The 21,333-nt window shown below is 37.4% G+C and overlaps 1 protein-coding gene across 3 annotated transcripts in view; it reads left to right on the forward strand.

Moving 5' to 3' along the window:
* ROCK2 (Rho associated coiled-coil containing protein kinase 2) overlaps positions 1-15,390 on the forward strand; it is a 101,148-nt gene extending 85,758 nt beyond the window's left edge. The window contains exons 24-32 of one of the 3 annotated variants that reach the window (XM_074861553.1): positions 94-188; positions 869-1,048; positions 1,282-1,450; positions 4,518-4,588; positions 5,544-5,632; positions 6,381-6,459; positions 6,665-6,926; positions 7,590-7,803; positions 13,945-15,390. In XM_074861553.1, the coding sequence (XP_074717654.1) occupies positions 94-188; positions 869-1,048; positions 1,282-1,450; positions 4,518-4,588; positions 5,544-5,632; positions 6,381-6,459; positions 6,665-6,926; positions 7,590-7,803; positions 13,945-13,948 (1,163 nt within the window). In that variant the 3' untranslated portion in view covers positions 13,949-15,390. Of the gene's footprint in view, positions 1-93; positions 189-868; positions 1,049-1,281; positions 1,451-4,517; positions 4,589-5,543; positions 5,633-6,380; positions 6,460-6,664; positions 6,927-7,589; positions 7,804-12,593; positions 13,917-13,944 lie in introns of those variants that run through there. The other 2 variants (XM_074861552.1, XR_012628006.1) reach the window with 2 other exon arrangements.
* Positions 15,391-21,333: the final 5,943 nt, after the last annotated feature.

The following is a 21,333-nucleotide window of genomic DNA, read 5'->3' on the forward strand; positions in this document are numbered from 1 at the left end:
GTAATTTATTATGAAACCAGTTTTGTTATTTAATAGTACTGCTTTCTTCTGTAATGAGCTTTCATAGATTTTTTTTTAATTATCTTGCTACAGAAATTACAAAACTAAAAGAAGAAGAAGCAAATGTAGGAAATATTAAAGCACAATTTGAGAAACAGTTGTTGAATGAAAGAACATTGAAAACCCAGGTAAGCAAATGTCTAAAGGAATGAAGAGATAGTGTTCATGAATCAAATAATTTTTCATAGAAAACTTTCCGTGGTAATCTATTTATATGAACCGTTAAAGCTTTATTCTTTTTTGCCTCTGAAACAAAACATACTGATTCTTTTTTCCTTTTTTTTTTTTTTTTTTTTTTCTAATAAGTGGACTTTCAGTTTAGTGAAATTGCATCTTCATGATTAGGATAGATAGAGGAACCTAAGCTAGATGCAGTCTAGCAAAACTCTTCATTTCAGTCAAATGAATTAATACTTTACTGTTTTCCATCTTGATTTATATTCCTCTATCAGTTCCATAACCCAGTATATTTCTGCTTTTAGTCTGGATTGTTTTTTAGAACCAAGTGGCATTTTAATCCAGAAATATATTTTGGGGATAGATAATGAAAATGGAAAGGAATGTTTAAATGAGTAAAGTGTTCACAGCTAATGCTTACTTAAAGTGAAAATGACATCATTACCTTCTTTTCAATTTTGAGTAATACATTGAATTAAAGCAACTTTATAGTACTGGATTGAAGAGGTCTTAGCTTACAGTTAGATTAAAAGTGTCTGGTCATGGATAGGAGAGAAGACTTTATTTCTTCATGCTATAACTGTGTATTTGTTGGTGTGGATTTGTCTTTTTTCTTCTTTTCCATGGGAAGGCTGTGAATAAATTGGCTGAGATCATGAATCGAAAGGGTCCAGTCAAACGTGGAGCTGACACTGACGTGCGGCGGAAGGAAAAAGAAAATAGGAAACTGCATATGGAACTGAAGTCTGAACGAGAAAAGTTAACCCAAATGATGATCAAATATCAGAAGGAAATCAATGAAATGCAAGCAGTAAGATCCTTTTGCAAATAGAAACATTGATAGCATTTTCTGTAATTCTCATTGAATTGATACAAGCTTTAAGGTAGTGTATACAGTCGCTATTTCTGAATTTCCCATGACCAAAGGAAATATGCAGTATATGTATTGAGATTGGCTGCAAAGTCTGTGTAATTTTCTACTTATGTTTTCTCTGAATAACTGAGTATTGGGATAATAGGAAATCTTGTCATTTATCCTTACAGCAAATAGCAGAAGAGAGTCAGATACGGATTGAACTCCAGATGACTCTGGACAGCAAAGACAGTGACATTGAACAGCTTCGTTCACAGCTGCAGTCACTGCACATCGGTCTGGACAGCAGCAGCATAGGCAGTGGACCTGGAGATGCCGAGGCAGATGATGGATTCCCTGGTATGTTAATTTTTATTAATATTTCTGCATTAATTGTGTTTATATCCATGTTTTACCATAGAAGCTGAAGTATTAAATTAATACTCTGATGATGCTGTAGCTTTTCATCCTCCTGTGTTTCTACGGTACTATCAGCACTTTGATAGTGATCACTGTCCACCTACTAACTAAATCTGTCTGTAGTCATACTTCACCTTACATTTATTTAAAGAACTTACTTTAAAAAATTCTATTGTACCCCATTAAAACTAAATGGGTTTTTTTTTCATTTTATTGTGGTGGTTACTTTGCAATTACTGTGTTACGTGATTAAATGTAAAACTAATACTCTCTTCTTAGAGATTCTATTTTGACTTATTTTCTACCTTTTTCCTCCTTTATGCTTGATGTTTAGTCCATATCACTCAATCCCACACTATGGAATCCATGTCCTTTACCTACCAGCACTCTTCTACCTCTGTCAGTATTGCCACTAAGCCTTCCAGTTCTCGCATGCTTCTCGATTCTGATTCTGACTCAGAGGAAGAACCTTTGTCTTGTTCCCACAGCCCTACAGAAGTTGATAGCACAGGTGACATCCCTGAGAACTGTTTGGTTTTGTTCTTACCGTGTCTTTTTCTCTGTTTCAAAACTAACACTATTAATACATTATTTAAAAAAAATCCCAAAAAGCAAATCTGGCAGTAAACACACTGCAGTGGCAGTAAACGTTGCCATCAAAGACATGAAAAAGTTTACATGAACAAATAATTGGCCTGTTTTCTCTAAACATTTACAGATGCTTGCTGCCATTTATAAACCCACCGTTTTTATTAAAGCATTGAATAAATGAGCCTTATGGCCTTGTTTTCCAGGTAGCTCTATCCAGTATCTACAGCTATTTGTATGACCCTAAGATACTGGATACAAAAAAGTCAAATCTTTGTATTTAAGTGAAGTGTGGAGATATGTAACTCCTCACTATCTAAATTTACATTATTTGTTCCCAGAAATCCAGTCTTCTGAGTATTACATTGTTTTGCCTTAATTTGAATCTTATATTTGATTCTTGTATGGTAAGACAAGCAAAATGTATTCATTTTTCCAGATACATAAAGCATGTAGTGAAATGATATGACTGGTAAAACAGAGCTTTGTTTTACTCATTCTATATTCATTTTATACGACTACACATACACTGTGTTGAACAAAACTTATGCTTAACGTTGATGTTGGAGCCGGGTTTTTTAATTACATTCAAATTTCTGTATTTCACTTGAGGTTCCTTTTAAAGTGTGAATACATTTTCACTGAAGGCAAAACTTGTTTGGGGATATTGACATTACTTCATCAAACTAGAGTAAAGAATAATGCATTTCGTCTATTTTCCTCATTCTCTGTTTTTTGCTGTGAGATTTCTAATAAAAGAATCATTAAGTACATACATAATTTTTTCATTGTTAGCTGCTGTTGTGGTATCTGCATGGTTTTCTTCTAAAGTAAAAATTGTATCTAAGCTAGGACTTTTTGCTGACATAATTACAGCAGATTTGAGGTATGATCGTTGAGTTGTGTTGTCTTTTTCCCTTCTATTGCTTATAAGCATGTACTGTAAAAATTTTGGAATATTCTGCCCTTTCTCTGATCTGTTAGTATAGAATGGACACCAGAAATGAAGAAATGTAACCCAAAACACTAATTTTGTCCAATTTCATGCGATAGTATTAGAGATTACAGAGAAAAATAAGGAAAATACTGGGTTTTTTTCCACACCATTAGCAATACATGCTTCCTGGATCTGGGGAAGGATTTTTTTTTTGCATCAGCATTATGCTTGTATGGGGTGTAGTTGAAAGGAATAATTTGAAATGGTGGGCGTGAGGCAAAAATATACGTTATAGAACTGCTTCATGTACTTGGTATGTACTTTAAAATGTGTCATCAACAGCAGTGCTTATAGAGAATAAACTTTGAAGACAGTGCATATCTGAATAAATACCTTGCTTCAAGAAGTCTCTCTAGACAAAATGAGAATTGTATGAACATCTAATAACTATTTGTTACACTGTGTTAAACATGGGCAGGAGCCTGCAAATGCTCTCTGATAAGAAGGAAAATAGCTTTTGCAATTTTGGAGCATGTTTATGCTCTTTCATGGTTTTGTGTTTGTTACTACATAAGGCTTCAGTATTTTTGACTTGGAGGTTTCTCAGCAGCAGTAGAGGTTATCTGCTAGGGTGGGAAACTCGTTAGAAAAATATTATTGCAATTGAGTAGTTCTTCTTAATAAAACATAGGGGAAAGAAATGCTTATATTAAGTGCAGGTCCTAAAAATAGGGTGAAAGGCTGTGCGATAAAACGTATTACCAAACGCTAGGAAAAGTGTGATCCTGCTGAGCTTTTGGTTACTACTGAAATGTGTATGTCAAACAACAGCTGAGCTGTTAATACTGTTGATAAATCTGATCTGACCAATGTGTCAATGTAATATAAAATATTGCAAGTGTGTGAAAGGGCAGTTGAATTTAGGCAAGGATTAAGGATTAGCGAAAAATTACTTCTTTTGGATTGGAAAGCCTAGGAGATATAGGCAAAATTAGAAAAAAGAAACATTTATGGAGCAAAAAATATGAATTAAGATACTAAACTTCTGACATTTTACCCAGCATATAGAGTATATGGGTTACTTGTGGTGGTAGTTTGCCTTTTTTTCTCTTGAACTGAATGTTGTATGGTCTGTACTAATATCTTCAGATGCTCTTTGAAAAGGTAAAAGGTTGATAGACTTACGCATTTTAAGTCTTGAAAAAATTACTAAAGGGCATGTGTGTGCTATAATTGCAAGTTTGCTCTTCCCCTTCTTCCTCGTGCCTACTACTTTTTTGTGATTGCATTGTTGGTTATTGGATGTATTCAGGAATACATAATTTAATTTATTGTGATATGTTTTGCAAGACCTTGTAGTTCATGTTCTCATGTTTGCTCTGTGGCTTTATTATTGATATTTGATAACTTTAAAAGTGCACAGTAATCTCAAGAATAAAAAAGTTTTGTGAATATGTTCTTTAATATATATCTCTTTTTCAGAATCAAGATTGGAAGGCTGGCTATCACTGCCTGTTAGAAATAACACTAAAAAATTTGGATGGGTTAAAAAGGTAAGAAAACCAGATTTATGATCTTGTTTCATGTGTAGTCTGGATTTTAACCTTACTGCAGGTTTTCAACACTTTAATTTTTCTTAGATACATGTTCTCTCATTACTTAAATGTACAAAATACGTTAGCTGGTATAGCTACATCTGAGGGGAGCAGGTTAAGACAATTGTAATGGGTTAAGACGCTTTGTCCAGCCAGAGGTGGGAACAGCCATTCGGGATCTTCAAACGTTTGTACGTTCAGCCATAAGCGTTCCCAGCAGTATTATGTAGCTGGAATTCAGCAGAGCTTGGAAGCAGATGCCCTTGACAGATCCTTTATTTTATTTAGGAGATAAAACTAACTACTACTCTTCTGCCTTGTGCAGCCTTCACTCATTTACTGATTTTCAGTAACCTTTTCAATGGGTCTTTGCCCAAAGAGTAACATACACGTTTTCATACCAATTCACTTACTGCTCAGTCAAACTGTTCATTCTGGACAAAATTCTGGAAGTAGGAGGTCTTCTAGGCAACAAGTTTTTTTATGAAAATTGCTAGCAGTGCTGGTAAGTATAACAGTGATCTTTGTGAGTATGATCCCTATTAGTTCTGAACTGCATGTGTAGAGTAGACATCATAAGATGACAGTTACTCTCTCTACCTGTCCAAGTGAAAATTAAATCAGTAAAATAAAAGTGAAAAGCCTTTATCTTACTTTCTTCTAGACTTTCATTTTTATCTCTTCATAGGTGCTTAAATCTGTTTAAATATCAATTAATCTGATAACATAAATTGATTTAAGAGGTAATCAGAATTTTGTTTATTGGCAAGTCATGGAGTTAGCATACAATACTACTATTGTCCATTTAGCTACCATTTAATAAAGTTGTAGAAAAATACTGCTGTGACATCTTTGACATCTGTAATGAGATGGTTTAAAATGTATATTTTTATCCTTTTCTGTCTCCTAACAGTATGTAATTGTAAGCAGTAAGAAGATCCTGTTCTATGACAGTGAGCAAGATAAAGAACAATCTAATCCCTATATGGTATTAGATATAGAGTAAGTATTATCATGTGAGATGCTTTCTTCCAATTTGTCAGTGAACTTTTGGAAAGACTTTGACAAAAGGCCTTTTGAGGTTCAGTCTGGGAGCACAGTGTCAAATGGGGCGTACTTTTCTAGTTTGAACTACAGAGCTGGGACTTCCAGTGTCTGTTGTGATGAAGAATTGCGTTTGCTGTAAGCAGTGGTGCAGCAGTTGTGTGCTGCTCAGTCTGACACAGGGAGCTCCGTTGAGCTCTGATGTAACTGAACTGCTTCCACTAGCTCAACTAGACTTACCTCATATACATGTTGTAGCAAAAAATGTTAAGAAAACTGTAGCAGAGTGGCTGTAATTCTCAGTGTTTGTACATTGTCACTTACAACATGCTTTTATAGGTGGGTGGTATAGTTAATTTATTTTCGTAATGACTGCAGAATGTGGATATTCAGAGATTGGAGCATGGGGAGAGGATTCTGCTAGAAAGCTACTGGCAATCATTCAAGTCACATGATGTTTTTTCAGTGCTGCAATTTTTTTTCACAAATACGGCCGCATACTTGTGACTTCTTTTTATTTAGGGTTTTTGGAAATTCATATGTAGGATTGAAAGATAGGACTTTAATCAAGTGATGAGAAATTTGTACTGACAAATCTTTAATGGCTCTAAGTCTTAATGTTGTATGTTTTATCCTAACTTACTCTGTTAATTTAAATTCATCATTTTGGTAACATTAATTTTCTTATTGAAATAATTTCCCATAGCAAACTCTTCCATGTCCGCCCAGTCACTCAGACTGATGTGTACAGAGCAGATTCCAAGGAAATTCCTAGGATATTCCAGGTATTCAGTAATAAATTAATATTTCTAGTGTAACAAACATGGTATTTCACACATTGTCAAAAATGTTTTCATAACTTTGTCTAATGAAATATTTACTAAAAAATTCTTGGGAAAAAAATTATTCCAGTGTAATTGTTCAGTCTTTCGACTAAGAAATTTACATTTGTCATCTAGGAGTACTGAGATTCTTTTGCTTTGGTTCTAGATTCTATATGCTAATGAAGGAGAGAGCAAAAAGGAACAGGAATTTCTTGTGGAGCCCATGGGAGAGAAGTCAAATTACATTTGTCACAAAGGACATGAGTTTATACCTACTCTTTATCACTTTCCAACCAATTGTGAAGCTTGTATGAAGCCACTGTGGCATATGTTTAAACCTCCTCCTGCTCTAGAATGTCGCCGTTGCCATATCAAATGTCACAAAGATCACATGGATAAAAAAGAAGAGATTATAGCACCTTGCAAAGGTAAACAGCAAGTATTTGAATATGCATATAGCCACTGGAGTCACAAGGTGTTCTCATAGATTTAGAGGATTCTAGTAATGGTCTGACACCAACTAAACATAAACAGGTAGGTTTTTCTTTTGTTAGTATGTAGCCATCAGAACCTTTCTAAGGGTGTCTACGCGAGGATCAGCTCACTGCTGTGAGTTAATGGCACATGGCCAATATAAGGACATACCTGTTGTGTTGTCAGCCTGTTGTGTTGTAAAGCATGGTAGTTGTAAGGCTGCTCACACTGTGTGTTGTGCTGCATTGCTATGCAAACTGATAGTGTGAGTGCACATTATGAAATAGATGACATACAGTGAATTTTGTTCTTTGTGACTCACATTACATAGTTTCTTGGGCTCAGGCGCACCTCTTTGTGTTACCCTTCCCTGATTTTTTCCATGTGAGTGTGTGTCTTCCATAGTACTAAGTTGTTACCCTCTAGATCTAAGGAGGAGGCGCTGTCAGCAGCCAGGAAACTTAGTCTGGCAAAATCTCATTCACTTTGCCTTTGATTTCTCTGCTGATTTCTCTGTGTGTGACTGTGAGAGTGTGGTAATCTGACAACTAATTTTTGATGTAGGGATATGTTTAGAATAACAATATTCATTCTTATTAAAAAAATTCTTATTGCAGTCTACTATGATATTTCAACGGCAAAGAATCTACTACTGTTAGCTAATTCTACAGAAGAACAGCAAAAATGGGTGAGCCGACTGGTGAAAAAAATACCCAAGAAGCCTCCAGCACCAGACCCCTTTGCTCGATCTTCTCCCAGAACTTCCATGAAGGTACAGCCAAACCAGTCCATCAGACGACCAAGTCGACAGCTTCCTCCAAACAAACCAAGGTGTGACACAAGAGCTGCTATTTAGTTTATTGCTTTAAACATTTTACTACCATTAATGTTGTATATGTTAATAAGGATAATTGACCACAAATGTTGTCAGCTACTGACATGTGATCTAGCATGTCTTTTATAAACCTCAGTTAAGTTATAAGAAGAGCCCCTATGTTTGTTCCCTTGTTTAAAGAACCTTGTGTTACCTGTTAGTTAAGCCTACCATACTGAGAGTCTATCCTATTGCTCTTATGTGTAATAGGCAGAACTTGTAGCATCATCTGAGCCTAATAGTTCCTGTGAACTGGCAGCTGGTAGGGAAAATGGGGTTTAACTAGGCAAAGAGTCAGTGAGAGGGGTGTGAAGATTTAAAAAAAGAAAAGAGAGAAAAAGGTTTAACAGTTTTCAAGATGGCCACTACTATACCTGATTTGAAATTGAGAAATGAAGTTAAGTGCTTGTGGTTCTAATGAACCTTGGAGAGAATTAAGTGCCTTCAAAAGGCAGTCTAGAAGGCCTTATGTGTAGTAAAAGACTACATGTCTCTTGTTTCTTCTTGCTTGATTTTGAGGCATGTGTTTGAATTCCTGCCCTGCTCTGTGCTTAGACACCTCATTGTGGATTTGTATGTTAATGTGTGTTTCATGTGACCAAATGTAAGTATTTCTATGTCTGACTCCATTTACAGTTGATGTTTAGGAAGAGTTGGTTTCAATATTCAGTCATCCCAGTGTGTGAACAGCATGTTCTGGGACACCTACAGTGAAGAGCTACTTCAGATGAACCTCACTTTTGCATCTTTGCCCATGTGGGTTCCACAGCGTGGAGCCCATTGCTGCAGTGGTAGGCAGCTTTCTGAGCATCACTCGTGCCTTTTGAAAGAGAGCAGGAAGGTGGGAGGTGGGGGGGGGGGTCACCATTTGGTCAAGTAGCTGGAGCACTTACCAAAGGGTGGGAGAATTGGCTTCAGTTCCTTATTCAGCCTAGAAGGACTCATGCACATGTCTCATGATTCCTAACAGAATAATCTTAACAAGTTCTTCTGATTTGGGAAGAAAAGTCCGTACGAAAAACAATAATGTATTACTGGATCAGTTTTAAGGAGCAAAATCCTGTACTGCATTGTGGAAGTGATAACATTCTGCAGGTAGTGCTTATGTGATTGCACAGTATGGAATTTCTAGGTTTTTTCACTTTGCCTTTTTCATCACCTAGAATACTAGCTAATACTTGGTTATATCAGTGCCCAGTTGTTGACAGCCTGTGAAAAGTTTGGTCTGAGTTGTTTTGTTTGTTACAGTATTCCAGCAGCAATGGACAGTTCAGCAAAGGCTTAACATTTTTCCCCAAAGAGATAATTTGGCAGTGGCTAGACAGTATTTATCTCCTTGTTTCTGTGACCAGACTGCCACCAATATCTAAGCTGGCTGGTTGAAAACTGGCTTGGGTGAGCCACCACAGTGGGGAATGCAGTGTAGTGTGCTCTTACTGTGATGCTGCTGTTACCACAAAACGGCCTTATGCTACGAAGAGTTAGAGCTTAAAAAATCACTGGTATTTTAATGTGCGGAAATGCATAGTGAAAGGACTCGAAGTAACTTAATTTCACTTCCCTCCTAACTTCCATACAGTCTAATTTTTGGTGATTGATTTTACATATTTAAAAGAAAGTCAGACCTCATAATTTGAATTTTAAATTACTCGATTTTTTTTTTTTTATCATAACCATTCAGGTAAAAAGTTTTTTAGTCACTGCTTTTTAGGGACTGATTATTGAAGAGTTTGTTTGCAAAACTAGCCAAAATATCAGTGATTGGGTTGAAGCAGGAATCAAGGAAACATTCATGACAACTTGGGGGACAAGTAGAATGCTTTTCTTCTGTGTAGTGTTTACAGTCTAATTCAGTATTGTTACTCTGTTTCTTACTGTTGACATATAACAGGTATATTATAAATTCTGATTTTTATTCCACAGCAATTCTTAGGTGTTCTGAAAATAATTTTTCTCCTTCTAACACCTTTCTTTCAATCTTCATGACCTTTTTTATAAAATGCTTTCATAACGCATTTCATTTACTCTTACCATTCTTTTTAGTTGTGGTCCTCCTCCACCATGAATCAGTCTTGAATGGGTTTTTTTCTGTGTATATATTTTTCTATCTGTATGTTTTTATAATGGTGGGAAAAGGAGGAGTATGAATATTTTTGTGTGTAAACCATTTTATTTTTGCAGTTAAAATTTCCAAGTTAGCTTTGCATATACACCTAAGAGATGAAAAAGTGTAGTTCTGTGAGGTCATGTCACCTATCACCTTACTAATGCAGCTCTGTCAAACCAGTGGAAATTTGTATGGATTTAAACACTTTTAATTAGAAACTACATACTTATAAATTACTGTAATTGCTATGGCCAATTTATATCTGACTGGTGCTTCTATGAGGCTTTTGTGCAAGGGTTTACCATATGGAATAATTCATTTTTTTGTTATGAACTTGATTAAGAATGAAGATGCAGTTGCCAGTTAAATCTGGAGACTGAGTGGCTGGGGACAAGTTGGAGATGAGCCAGCAGTGGGCCCTGGCAGCAAGGCAGGCTCTGGGACTGCACCAAGAGGAGTACAGCCAGGTGATTGAGGGAAGAGATTATGCCCCTCTGCTTACTCCTTAGTCTTCAACAAGATCCTGCCTCCGTGTTTGGGCCCCCAAATTCAAGACAGACATTGACAAACTGGGGAAGGTCCAGCGGAGGCCACCAGGATGGTCAGAGCAGAGACTTGAGGAAGCTGGGCTTGTTCAAACTGGATGAAGGACATCTTCAGGGGGTATCATAGCAGCCTGCCCCTGCCTGTGGGGAGGTTATCGAGGAGAAGGAGCCAGGCTCTACAGTGCTGCATGGTGGGAGAGTGAGAGACAAGGGACTCGGTTGAACCAAGAGAGATTCCAACTGAATAGAAGGAAAAGCCAACACAGACAGCCGGGCAGGGAGTCAGGCTGGTGAGGCTGGACAGGCTCCATCCCTGGAGGCTTTCAAGACCTGATAGGACAAAGCCTTGAGCAGTCTGGGCTGGCCTTGCAGCTGACCCTGCTTTGAGCAGGAGGTTGGTCTAGAGAACTCCTGAGGTCCCTTCCTGCGGGAGACATGGACATGCGAACAACCAGATCGATTAAGCAATGCCGATTTTATTATGGTGGAGCAAGCCTTTTATAATGCAGGTGAAAATCACATGATACAATGACATGGTATAATTCTTTCTGATTGGACAGTTAGCTTTGCACATGCTCCTTAAGCTCTCTTCTGATTGGATGAGAACTGCCACATCGACACTGTACAAACTCCTTCTCCGTCCAGACCCACACCCTGAAGTTCTTTAACTTCCTGGGTTCTTCCTCATTCTTCCAGGGTCATTTCGTCACATCCTTGCCGACGCTAAGGCTTTACCAGCCTTGCTCATGTGCAGGATTGCTCACATGCCCATTTCCCCGCAGGAAATCCATCTGAATCCCCACACCTTCCAACCTGCATGGTCCTATAAATGCTGTCCCTGCTAGGAATTTCACACAGTGATTGTTTCTCCAAGGTTTTCATGGCTGTTGTCCTTTGCAATGGTTTAAGAAAGGGCAAACCTGTTTTTGATACAGACCATACAATTTCTGCTTATCCATTCAGTTGGATTGTGCCAAAAGGATAATTCCAAATTGGAAAAAAAAAAAATCAACTTTAACATGTTTCAATAGCCATAGTTCTTATAGTAAGTGAATATTGAGCCTTTTCAGGGATATATCAGATTTAAAAGTGTAAAAACTTTTAAAACCTGAAAACCCAAAAAACCCCCGAAACCTATTTTGTTTAAAGCATGTGATGAACTGTATTAAACACAGTAGCATGTTTTAGTTAAAACACACTGAACTTTTTTAGGGTAAGGTTTCTATCTCTGCCTCCTATGGTTGGCACATAATCCTGATTTAAAATCCATTGAGCTTACTGGAGAGGTGACTAGACTGGGTTTCATTTCTTGTAGCTATAGCAATTGAGGAGTTAGTACTTAAGATATTTGTCTAAGATCCTTTGATAACAACAGGAGAGATGAATGCTTCTAGCCAATGATTCATCCCATCCCAAAATAAATGCCTAAAAGAGGTAAAATGACTCATTTACTGACAAGATTTGCCTCGCCTTTTTTCTTTGTTCTATAGCGACCATAGAAGGAATGCAGGCAGCAATGCATAGAGAACAAATTGATATGTCCTCTTTTTTGGCATTGCTTAGCTTTAAATAATGATCTACAGGACAGCTGTATAGTGAAATCCCACTGTATTTGAGATATAGGAAAATCCTACTGTATTTGTTTGTAAATTCAGGTGATGCTATTTTATTTGATGTTCTGTGCAGCAATCAAAGTTACTTTATTGGAAAAATTGTTAGCCTTGTGTTACTATCTGGAAAGGGATAGCGGGAGAGCATAAAACTGCACCTCAGTCAACCAGAACAGCAGCAAAACAGAAAGCAGCTAATTTTATGAAATGTACATTTTGGTCTTTTCTACTGAAATATTTTGGGGGAAAACTCAATATGGTAAGTGTTGTATGCAACTGAATGATTGGTGAGATAAATTTTGAATTAATACAATATTCCTGGCTTACATGAACACTTAACTGAATCTTCATATTCCATGATAGGCAAAGGAATGAACACACCTTAATACAGTCTTTTACTTGAAAGGTTTAGTGATAACAAATGGAATTTTGAAGTCTTTTATAGAAGTGTGACACACATTAAACATCAAACCCTCCTGTTGCAGATTACTTGATCTGGCATTTAAGGACTGGGATTGGTCATTTGATGATGTTGATGATATTGATGGTGATGATGATGACGATGTTTTTGATTTCTGAAGAAGTATAAGGGGTAAATCTAAATAGAGAGGAATGGATTTGTTTGCCTTTGAATACAGCATGCTATGTTGGATTTTGTTTCTCAAAGCCGAGAAAATACAAGATCTCATTTTAATATTTTAAACAGTAAAAATGAGATTCTGTTCATGATGTTGATGAATTTTTAGAGGAGTCATTTTCATTAAAATGAAGTTGTTGCCTTTGTCGGTGTTTTTATTTTTCTAATTTTAGATCTTTTTTCAAAATTCATGTCTGCCTGCCTGAAAAAAAAATACTGCTGTTGTCAGAGTAGTTGCTCATCTATAGTGCTAATATTGCTAACCTTTGCAGATAATTTTTGAATGCTAAAAGGGAGATTGTAGCAGTTGGATGTTTAGCTGAAATAGAATTGATATTTACAAATACTTTTCATTTTTGAGCTTTTAATATAAACTGACTGGTCTATGGCTAGCAGACATGAAATCACCAGAGTTCTGCATTTTGCTTTTCTACCTGTGTTATGAAGTGAATTTGACTTGGCTTTCCTTTGCAGTGTGCTTTTTGGGTACCTAACCATGCATTTGAAAACTACGTAAACAAATGGGCTTTGCAGCTTCTGTGATACGGTTTTCTTGACTGCTTTACAAAAGATACGGCCGTTTTATTGATCTAATTTGTCCTATGGCTTACTTAAATATGCAGTGCAAATGTACTGGAAATAGTGATAACTATTTTATAGTTCTCAACGTTTAATCATTTTACATGTTGATGAAGTGTTATTTTTACACAGAAAAACTGCATAAATGTTAAACTCCTAAGAATTCCTTTAAATAGTATGTAAGGTGTGCCTCAGCCTTATAAAGGAATGGGCGATGACAGCAACACTAGGGCTGTACCTCAGCTGTGTACTCAATTAACTGAGATGCCACCTCTTGTCGAATTTAACTGGCTTAGTGTTTACAGTAACAAGCATTATGTTAATTAAATATATGCATCTTTATGTATTAAAAGCTTACAGTTTACTAATCTTTTAGAAGTGACTGTTACATTGTGCAATTTTACTTTACCCTCATATATTACAAGGGGGTTTAATTGATTTGGGATCATAATGCGTAAGGATGTACTATACTTAAGTAAGGATGCTGTTGAATGCAAAGGAATGACATTTCTTCTAAGTATGCTGATGAGCCCATCTTAAATGAAGACTTTGAGGAAGTGTATTTTTGTCAGATTTACATTTGCTGCATTTACTGACCAAACTTCCTGCTTCTTTTTCAGCTAACTGCTTTCCGTGAATGCAGACACAATTCGAGGTGATAATTTTCTTCCCGTTACGGCAAGACTGAAACATATCCCAAAATATATTAAAAATATATATTTTCCTGAGAGATTGTGCTATATATATCAGAGGTTTACATTTTTGCTGCAATATAAATTACTAATCTCTGAGGGTTTTCCTGTATTCCCCTGAGTGACTGATCAAATGAGGAATGGTTGGTAAATAGTAAAAGGATGTTAGGTAATCTTTTAAACTCTGTTCCACAAAAGCTTTCTTGGCAAGACACATACACTACATTTCATAAAAGGATCGAGAAGAATGACTATTAAAATGGAAGAAACTGACTTTTCAGCTTTCATAAAGATGCCACCAGCATGCCCGCAAAAACAGGAGGAAGATCCACCATAGTGATATAGACTGCATCTGTAAGAAGTGACCATTATACTGTGTATATATATTGTACTGTAATACTGCAAGAGGGTTTTAAAAATCTTTCCACTTTATTTTTTTATGCTTATTAATCAGATACCGTTACTTATTGCAGTTGCAACTATGCACTTGTATAAAGCCATAATGTTGAAGTTTATATCATTCATACACGTCTATCAAAAGCTGCATGTCAGTGTTCAGCAGCTAGTATAAGTTTGAAGTATATGCTAGTTTCAGCTACGTCATCATGGGCAGTCCTGTTTTATCTGTCTAATTGCCTTAATTTAATTTTTTTCAAGTTTTTTGCCCATTCTCTCTATTTAAGGAAAAAAGAAGGTTTACCAGCTCTTAGGATGCAATTTTGCTTTGTGGCAGAAAAAATAGTGCACTATTTTTACACCTAGTAAGTATATCAATGTCAGCCTACTTTGAATGTATATCAACTGGTTTTAAGGGTGGAGAAGCGTTGGTTACAGAAACAATGTCTGATACCATTGGAATTACTAGACCATTTGCTTGTACATGTAACTGCTCATTCAGCCCTTTTTACAAACCTCAATATTAGTTATTGACTTATATTAACCCTCTTTAAGTGCTATGAAACTTCATTTTGCCTTGTTTTTTGCATACTCTCCTAGATGTGTGTTTTATTTCTGGGAAAAAAAAAAGAATCTGTGACTATTTTTACATTTCACAAAACAATATCCAAGGACTGTCACAATCTAAGAAAAGTAAAACATACTGTAGATGTATTTTAAAATTTTAAATCTGGTTCTCTAGCACATAGCTGTAGGCATAGATAAATATTTCAGTAGTGTGTTTTGAGAACTGATAGCTGGGAAGAAAGGGCCTCAGAGGCACTTAATCTGACTTTTTTTTAACTTGGACTTGTACAAAAAATATAATTTATGTGGGCTCATTCATGATGTGTTCATAATTATCCCAGAAAATGCATGTTTTATACAACTACAGTATGCGATGTTAAACATATTGACAGTAAAAAATGTAGTCTCCTATTTGGTCTCTTTATATATATAAATATATATATATATTTAAAATATATATATATATAAAATATTGTGTGGGAGTGCAGTAATTTAAAATATGATCTAACACTTCAATGAAGGAGGACATTTCACTTTAAAATTTTGTTTGTTTGTTTTTGTTTTTTAAAGAGTGTTGAAATGTTTGGAAGGATAGGACCATGATTTATTTAACACTATCATGAAAGGTGGACTTGGAAACACTGAAATACTGAAAATTAATAAATATATTTACATTTTGTAACCTCTTCTACAGTTCAGCTTAACAGAGCCAGAATGTATTCCGTCTTCTATTTATGCACTCGCAAAGTAAAATGTGGTTTGTGAGTTCTTAAATTCAAAACTAAAACTTTCATATCATTTCTGTTAGGTATTATAACCCAGCACACAGCTACAGTGTTTTTTCCCTGCTTGTTTTGATTTACAGAAGTACGGTATATTTTTAGGTAATGCAGATTTGCATAGAGTACAACATTAAAAAATGTATACAGTAAAACTGTTTCCATTCACTGAATGCATAAATATTTTATATATATATAAAAAAAATGTTACATTGTGGGAAGTTCTATCCTTTTCTGAATTGGAGAATATTATATATATATTTTTAAATAAACTATTTGAGTAAGGTAAAATAGTTCCTGAACTTGAGAAGCTGATAATTAATTGAAATATTTAAATATATAGCCAACTACTGCGGCAGATATGGGAAAGGCAAGGGTTGCTCAAAAGGAAGCCAAGCAAAGGCTGTGTGCGGAGGAAGCATGGGCTTCGAGGGCGCTGTTTTGGCAGGCCACCAGGTGCTGGGCCTGGATCTGTTGCACTTACTCTCCTTGGCTTGCCCTCACTGTGAATCCCTGGGGCTCCATTAAGCCTGACATTTTAGGAAATGTACTGTATTAGAGTATTTACTAGCCACAGTTTATACATTCTATACTTGTACAAATAGTTATTAGCCATACATGCAGCAGGCTGTATTGAGATGGTATCGTAGGATGATACGGGCTGATAAGGAGCACTGGAGGTCCTCACAGCAGGGCTGGCTCCGCACAGGTTCCTCAAGGCTTTTGAGGTGTCAGTGCCCCTAGGACTGGAAGTATCATAGCATTCATCAGTTCTCCTTCATGCAGTTTGTTGCAGAACAAAGGAGCATCCTGGGCTGTGTTGAGCTGCATTGTGATGATCATTTGGCCAGTGCTATGATGTGCACAAAGCTTGTTTGGTACCCAGGACACAAAAGGCAAGGCTGCTTTTCTGTTCTTCTCACTTCTGCTTCAGACAGCTTCCATCTGCTGATCTATGGAATGCAAAGAACATTTAAACATTAGTTCCTGGAGATTGTGTTGTTACCTTATTGTCCAGTGGTAACCTTTTAAAATTTTTGAGAGAAGAACTGAGGAATATTGGTCTTAAAGTCACTGATGTTTAAACACTTTATTTTTGTCACGGGGCTGTCCCAGCAAACAGGACGTATTTATGGCCTGGATGACTTTATCTATAGAAATTCTTGCATTGCAAGTCCTTTTGTTTCACAAGAGTAAACAAATAGCATAGCCAAGCTGCAGATTAACCTTCTGGAAAAATCAGGGGTCAAACTTGGAGCGAGAAGCTCAAGACACTTGTAGGGAAGTTGCTCTTTGGTTCCCATCCAGGAGCTCACCAGCACAGAGGCTGAACAGGAAGACCCCATCAGAGTTAACGTGTCAGTTGTCACAAAGACCTTTCTGCAAGGAGATTTCCACTTCTGTCCTAGTTGTGTACTGCAGTTTCCTGCTTCTAGTGGTTCCTGCCAAAGCTCAACTCCTCACAGCGCTGCCAGCAATCCAGCACCAAGTCTGCAAACTGAAGGAAGCATTGTGGTTCTTGTGCTTCATGGTTGATGCTGTAACCAAAACGTGACATGGACAATAGTACCACGTAGGACTTGGAAACGTGCAAAAGGCACAGGTATCTTGGCAGTCAGTGACAGTGGCCAAATTTAAAACATCACTGAAGTTTCACTGCAAGTGTCTAAATCTCTTACTACCTCTGTTGAAGACGCTGAACCCCCTGTATTTTTGACAGGCATTCAGTGACTCTCTGAAGTCACCACAGCCAGGAAAGCTGCTGCTAGAAATTAAATGCTTTCTCTCTTTAGTTTCTCAGGCAGTGCTGGATGATCATTACCAATTTGAGCATTCATGTTTATAATCTTACATGTATTAGTTTCCCACCTAGCTTTGTGAGAATCATCTGTGGAAGAAGATTTATATATCGTGGTCTCACCCATCCTGTGCTTGTGAGGTCGTATTTGGGATGCTGCTGTGAAAAGGGGGAACTTATATGAGAAAAATTTTCTTACCTGCATTGCTCTTACAAACCCTTACCACCTCCTTATTCCATTTCTAAGGCAGGAGAAACAGCAGTCCATGGTCCAGTTCAGGGAATTGGAGTATTTCAGTCTTCTCCACATTCCTGGATAGTTTTCCTTGGCATTTGTGTTTAAAATGGTGATTCATTTATTTTTTCATAGAATCATAGAATATCTGGAGTTGGAAGAGACCCATAAGGATCATTAAGTCCAAGTCCCTGCTGCTTGCAGGACTGCCTAAAACTAAACCATACAACAAAGAGCATCATCCAGATGCTCCTTGAATTCTGACAGGCTTGGTGCCTTGTCAGTGATCTTCAGAATAGTTTATGGACCATCATCTCTGCATATACTACACTTTAAATTGAAAACATTATTTGTTATTTTTTAAGATGATCCTATAAAGCACTTAGGGGATTATGGGGTTTTGCCTACTGCTTTGAAGTATCCCTCATGAGAGTGGGAAGGAGTTTTATTTTGGATTTCCATAAAAGATGTTGATGGAGTGGTTCTGAAACTAATTTGTGTTCTTTGCTGAACTTGCCTATAAAGTGGACAATGATGTACTCCGACATGCTCAGCTGAGAAATGACACAAGTCTACTGAGAAGTGTGTGGCAGAAAAGAACACTGTGTCTGAACACATAGAATCTAGTTCTTCCCAAAACCTACTGCAGTGAATGGAAAAGCTCATTGTAAAACCATAGCTCCAAGAAGTGGGGACTCAGAGGAACTGTGATTTATTAGCACAGGGGTACTAATTACCAGGCCTTGTTATGAAGATTGGGGCTTTGTAGGCAGGAAGCAGTGTTTTCAAGGGTAAGAAAGTCAAGTTACTACCTGATACTTGCTACTGCAAGTGTGAAGCTAGATTTGACCACTGCTGCTTTTGCTCCAGTAATCTTGGAGAAGCATAAGGATTAAAGGGATCTTTCAAAAGGGAAGTCATGGTGAAAAGTAGCAAAATTACAAAGTTATAAGTGTACGTAGTCCTGCATACCTCAAAGAAATCTGGAAAGACACATTCACCCTGAAAAGAAAGGGCAGTGTGTGCAGCAATTGCATGTCCCTGCAGCCCTTTTCAGGTTGCTTGGAGGACCTATGCAGAAATGCTTTCACAGCCAAGGCAACTGCATGTGATGCTTCAGTGATACCACCCCATTTTGAGGTCTAGGCCTTCAACATTTGTTCAGAGATGTGAGCCTACTTGTATGTGTAGTATTCTGTTACCATGTCCCAGTGTGCCTCTTGGGTCCTCCAGTTCTTGTCTTTTGTCAGCCACCCTTGCTAGCTCTTTGGGATGTTTTTTTGCCCAGGATGCTGTTGCACCCCTTGGTAAGCATGCCAACTCAACAAGAAGTACATCAGGCTTGTGGGATGACTTCCACTCATCCTCTTCTCCTTTGGCTTGCCAACTCTTGCACTGAATTGCCATGTTAGCAATGTATCTAGGATATGTGCTACTTTTTATTAACGAGTGAATTGGAAAATTTTTTTTTGAGGCATCTAAAATATTGAATACCTTAACTGGTTTAAGGCTGAAGGAGCCAGGAACGCCACTGTCTGAACCGTTTTTCACATTCGCTGGCCCTAGTGTCATTTCTTACCTCAACTGTGTTCCATTTTTTGAATAGGCTCTCTAAGCTGATCTTGTAGCTAGGGGCAGGTCTGGCTGCAGCTTCAGGGCTTGCATCTGCTTGCTGGATCCCGTGACCTCATATGCCTGTGTGATGTTGTCCAGCACATTACAATCCCCATGTACTGGGGGCCAACTGAGATTCAATAGGATCTGTGTAGCCACTTGTCTGCTCTGGAGCGATGGAAGGGTTTGATAAATACAGTAAGGAATCTCCCATATGTGCTTCATATACCGCTCAGAGCTACAGCAATGGTAGTTTTATTACTGGGAAGGCATATGTGCAAGTGTAAAACAACCATCAGCACTGAGAAAGGAAAATATCTTTCAGCTCAGAGAGACCATGAGGACTGTACGTCATGCTGACTGCATTTCAAGGAACACAAAATCACTCAAGTCACTGTCTTGGAAGTCAGCTCAGTGGAATATGTATGAAGTCAGTTGCTCAAAGGTGAAAGAATTTCTTTACAGTAATTGGGTAACTTTAAAATACGCTTTACACAAGTTCAATTTGTACTTCTTTAGACTCCTGATTTACATGACGGGGACACCGAGGCACAGGAAGCGTGTTCTTCCATTTATGCTTTTCATATCGTACGAGATAGGTCCGCATCTTGCTACTGCTGGCCAAAGCCTCCAAGTTCAGAAGCAGGAACTGTATATCCCAGAGTAGGCATGTTGATTCACAGTTGATTCACAATTACAATAAGGTGGCAAGTAGGATTTATTTTCAGCATGGAATCATGTTACTATTCATTTTGAATCATAATCATTATTAGCTAACTTTTCTTGTCACATTTTAGGCTGGTGCAGGTTCTGTCATTTAAATTAGTTTCCAGAATATTTGACAGATAAAACAAGATGTCTTGTTTTGACCTCTTAAAGCTCCCTTCCTGTGAGTCAAGAATACCACATACAATACAGAAGTACTCGTTTAGGCCACTGACAATTTAAGACAGTTATGAGCTGAAATAATGAAACAAAACAGGGCATGAACAAAATTATAACAATTATTTCAATTGTGCTTTAGGTATCCCCAATTAAATTTCATCAAGAGTATCACGTAGTGTAAAAAACCTCTTACATTACCCCTGGTCCAAAGACTGGATTATTTTCCAAGGCAGAGCTGGTGCTTGCCACAAGCCGCTTTCAAGGTAGAATGGAATAGTTAACGTCTTTAACTTGAAGAGGTCTATACGTCTGTCTTGCCATCGGGCAGGAAACACCTGAGGTCCATGAGGACTCAGGTCTGTCAGACTGCCAAGGTCTTGCAACTGGATCCAGCACAGGTGATGAGCTGGCAGGTTCTTACGGTGATGTTTACTGTGGCTCCCAGACACATACTTGACATCAAGATCCATCATTCTGATAACTCTCTAAGTATCTTGGAGAACTCTAGCTCAAAATTAAGCAAATTAAATTCAGTACAAACCAAGAATTCAGTAACATCCTGTATTTCATGTTCATAACTGAAATTTCATGTTCTGCTTCATACATAAATATGAATCTCAAGTATCGAAGAATCTGGAAGGGAATAGAATAAACCAGCCTGAAAAGAATTAGTAGGGAAGTAATTATCATTTATCATCACATGGCTGGGAAACTACCTCATTTTGAGTTGATCTCCACATCTGTGTAGCTTTTCATTTATAATAGTTCTTCCTGTGGGCTCTGAGGTGTTATTTCCTCCCCCTCCCCCCCCCCGCCCTATTGCATATGTCTTTAAATGGATAATGATTGTTTGGTGGAGGAAGACTAATTTTACCTCATTTAAAGGAGTGAATGAAGGCTTTCTACAAGTTGTAAGCTGTTTGGGTCCTTTTAGCTAATAGTGAATTACTTTCTCCAAAGAGTCAAACTGCTCTAAAATCCAGCTGCTGAGCTCCAGCGGGTGAGGTGTGTGTCTGCCTCCCCACCCCACGCCTTTCTCTCCT

Source organism: Strix uralensis, chromosome 3, assembly GCF_047716275.1.
Source record: "Strix uralensis isolate ZFMK-TIS-50842 chromosome 3, bStrUra1, whole genome shotgun sequence".
Classification (NCBI taxonomy): domain Eukaryota; kingdom Metazoa; phylum Chordata; class Aves; order Strigiformes; family Strigidae; genus Strix; species Strix uralensis.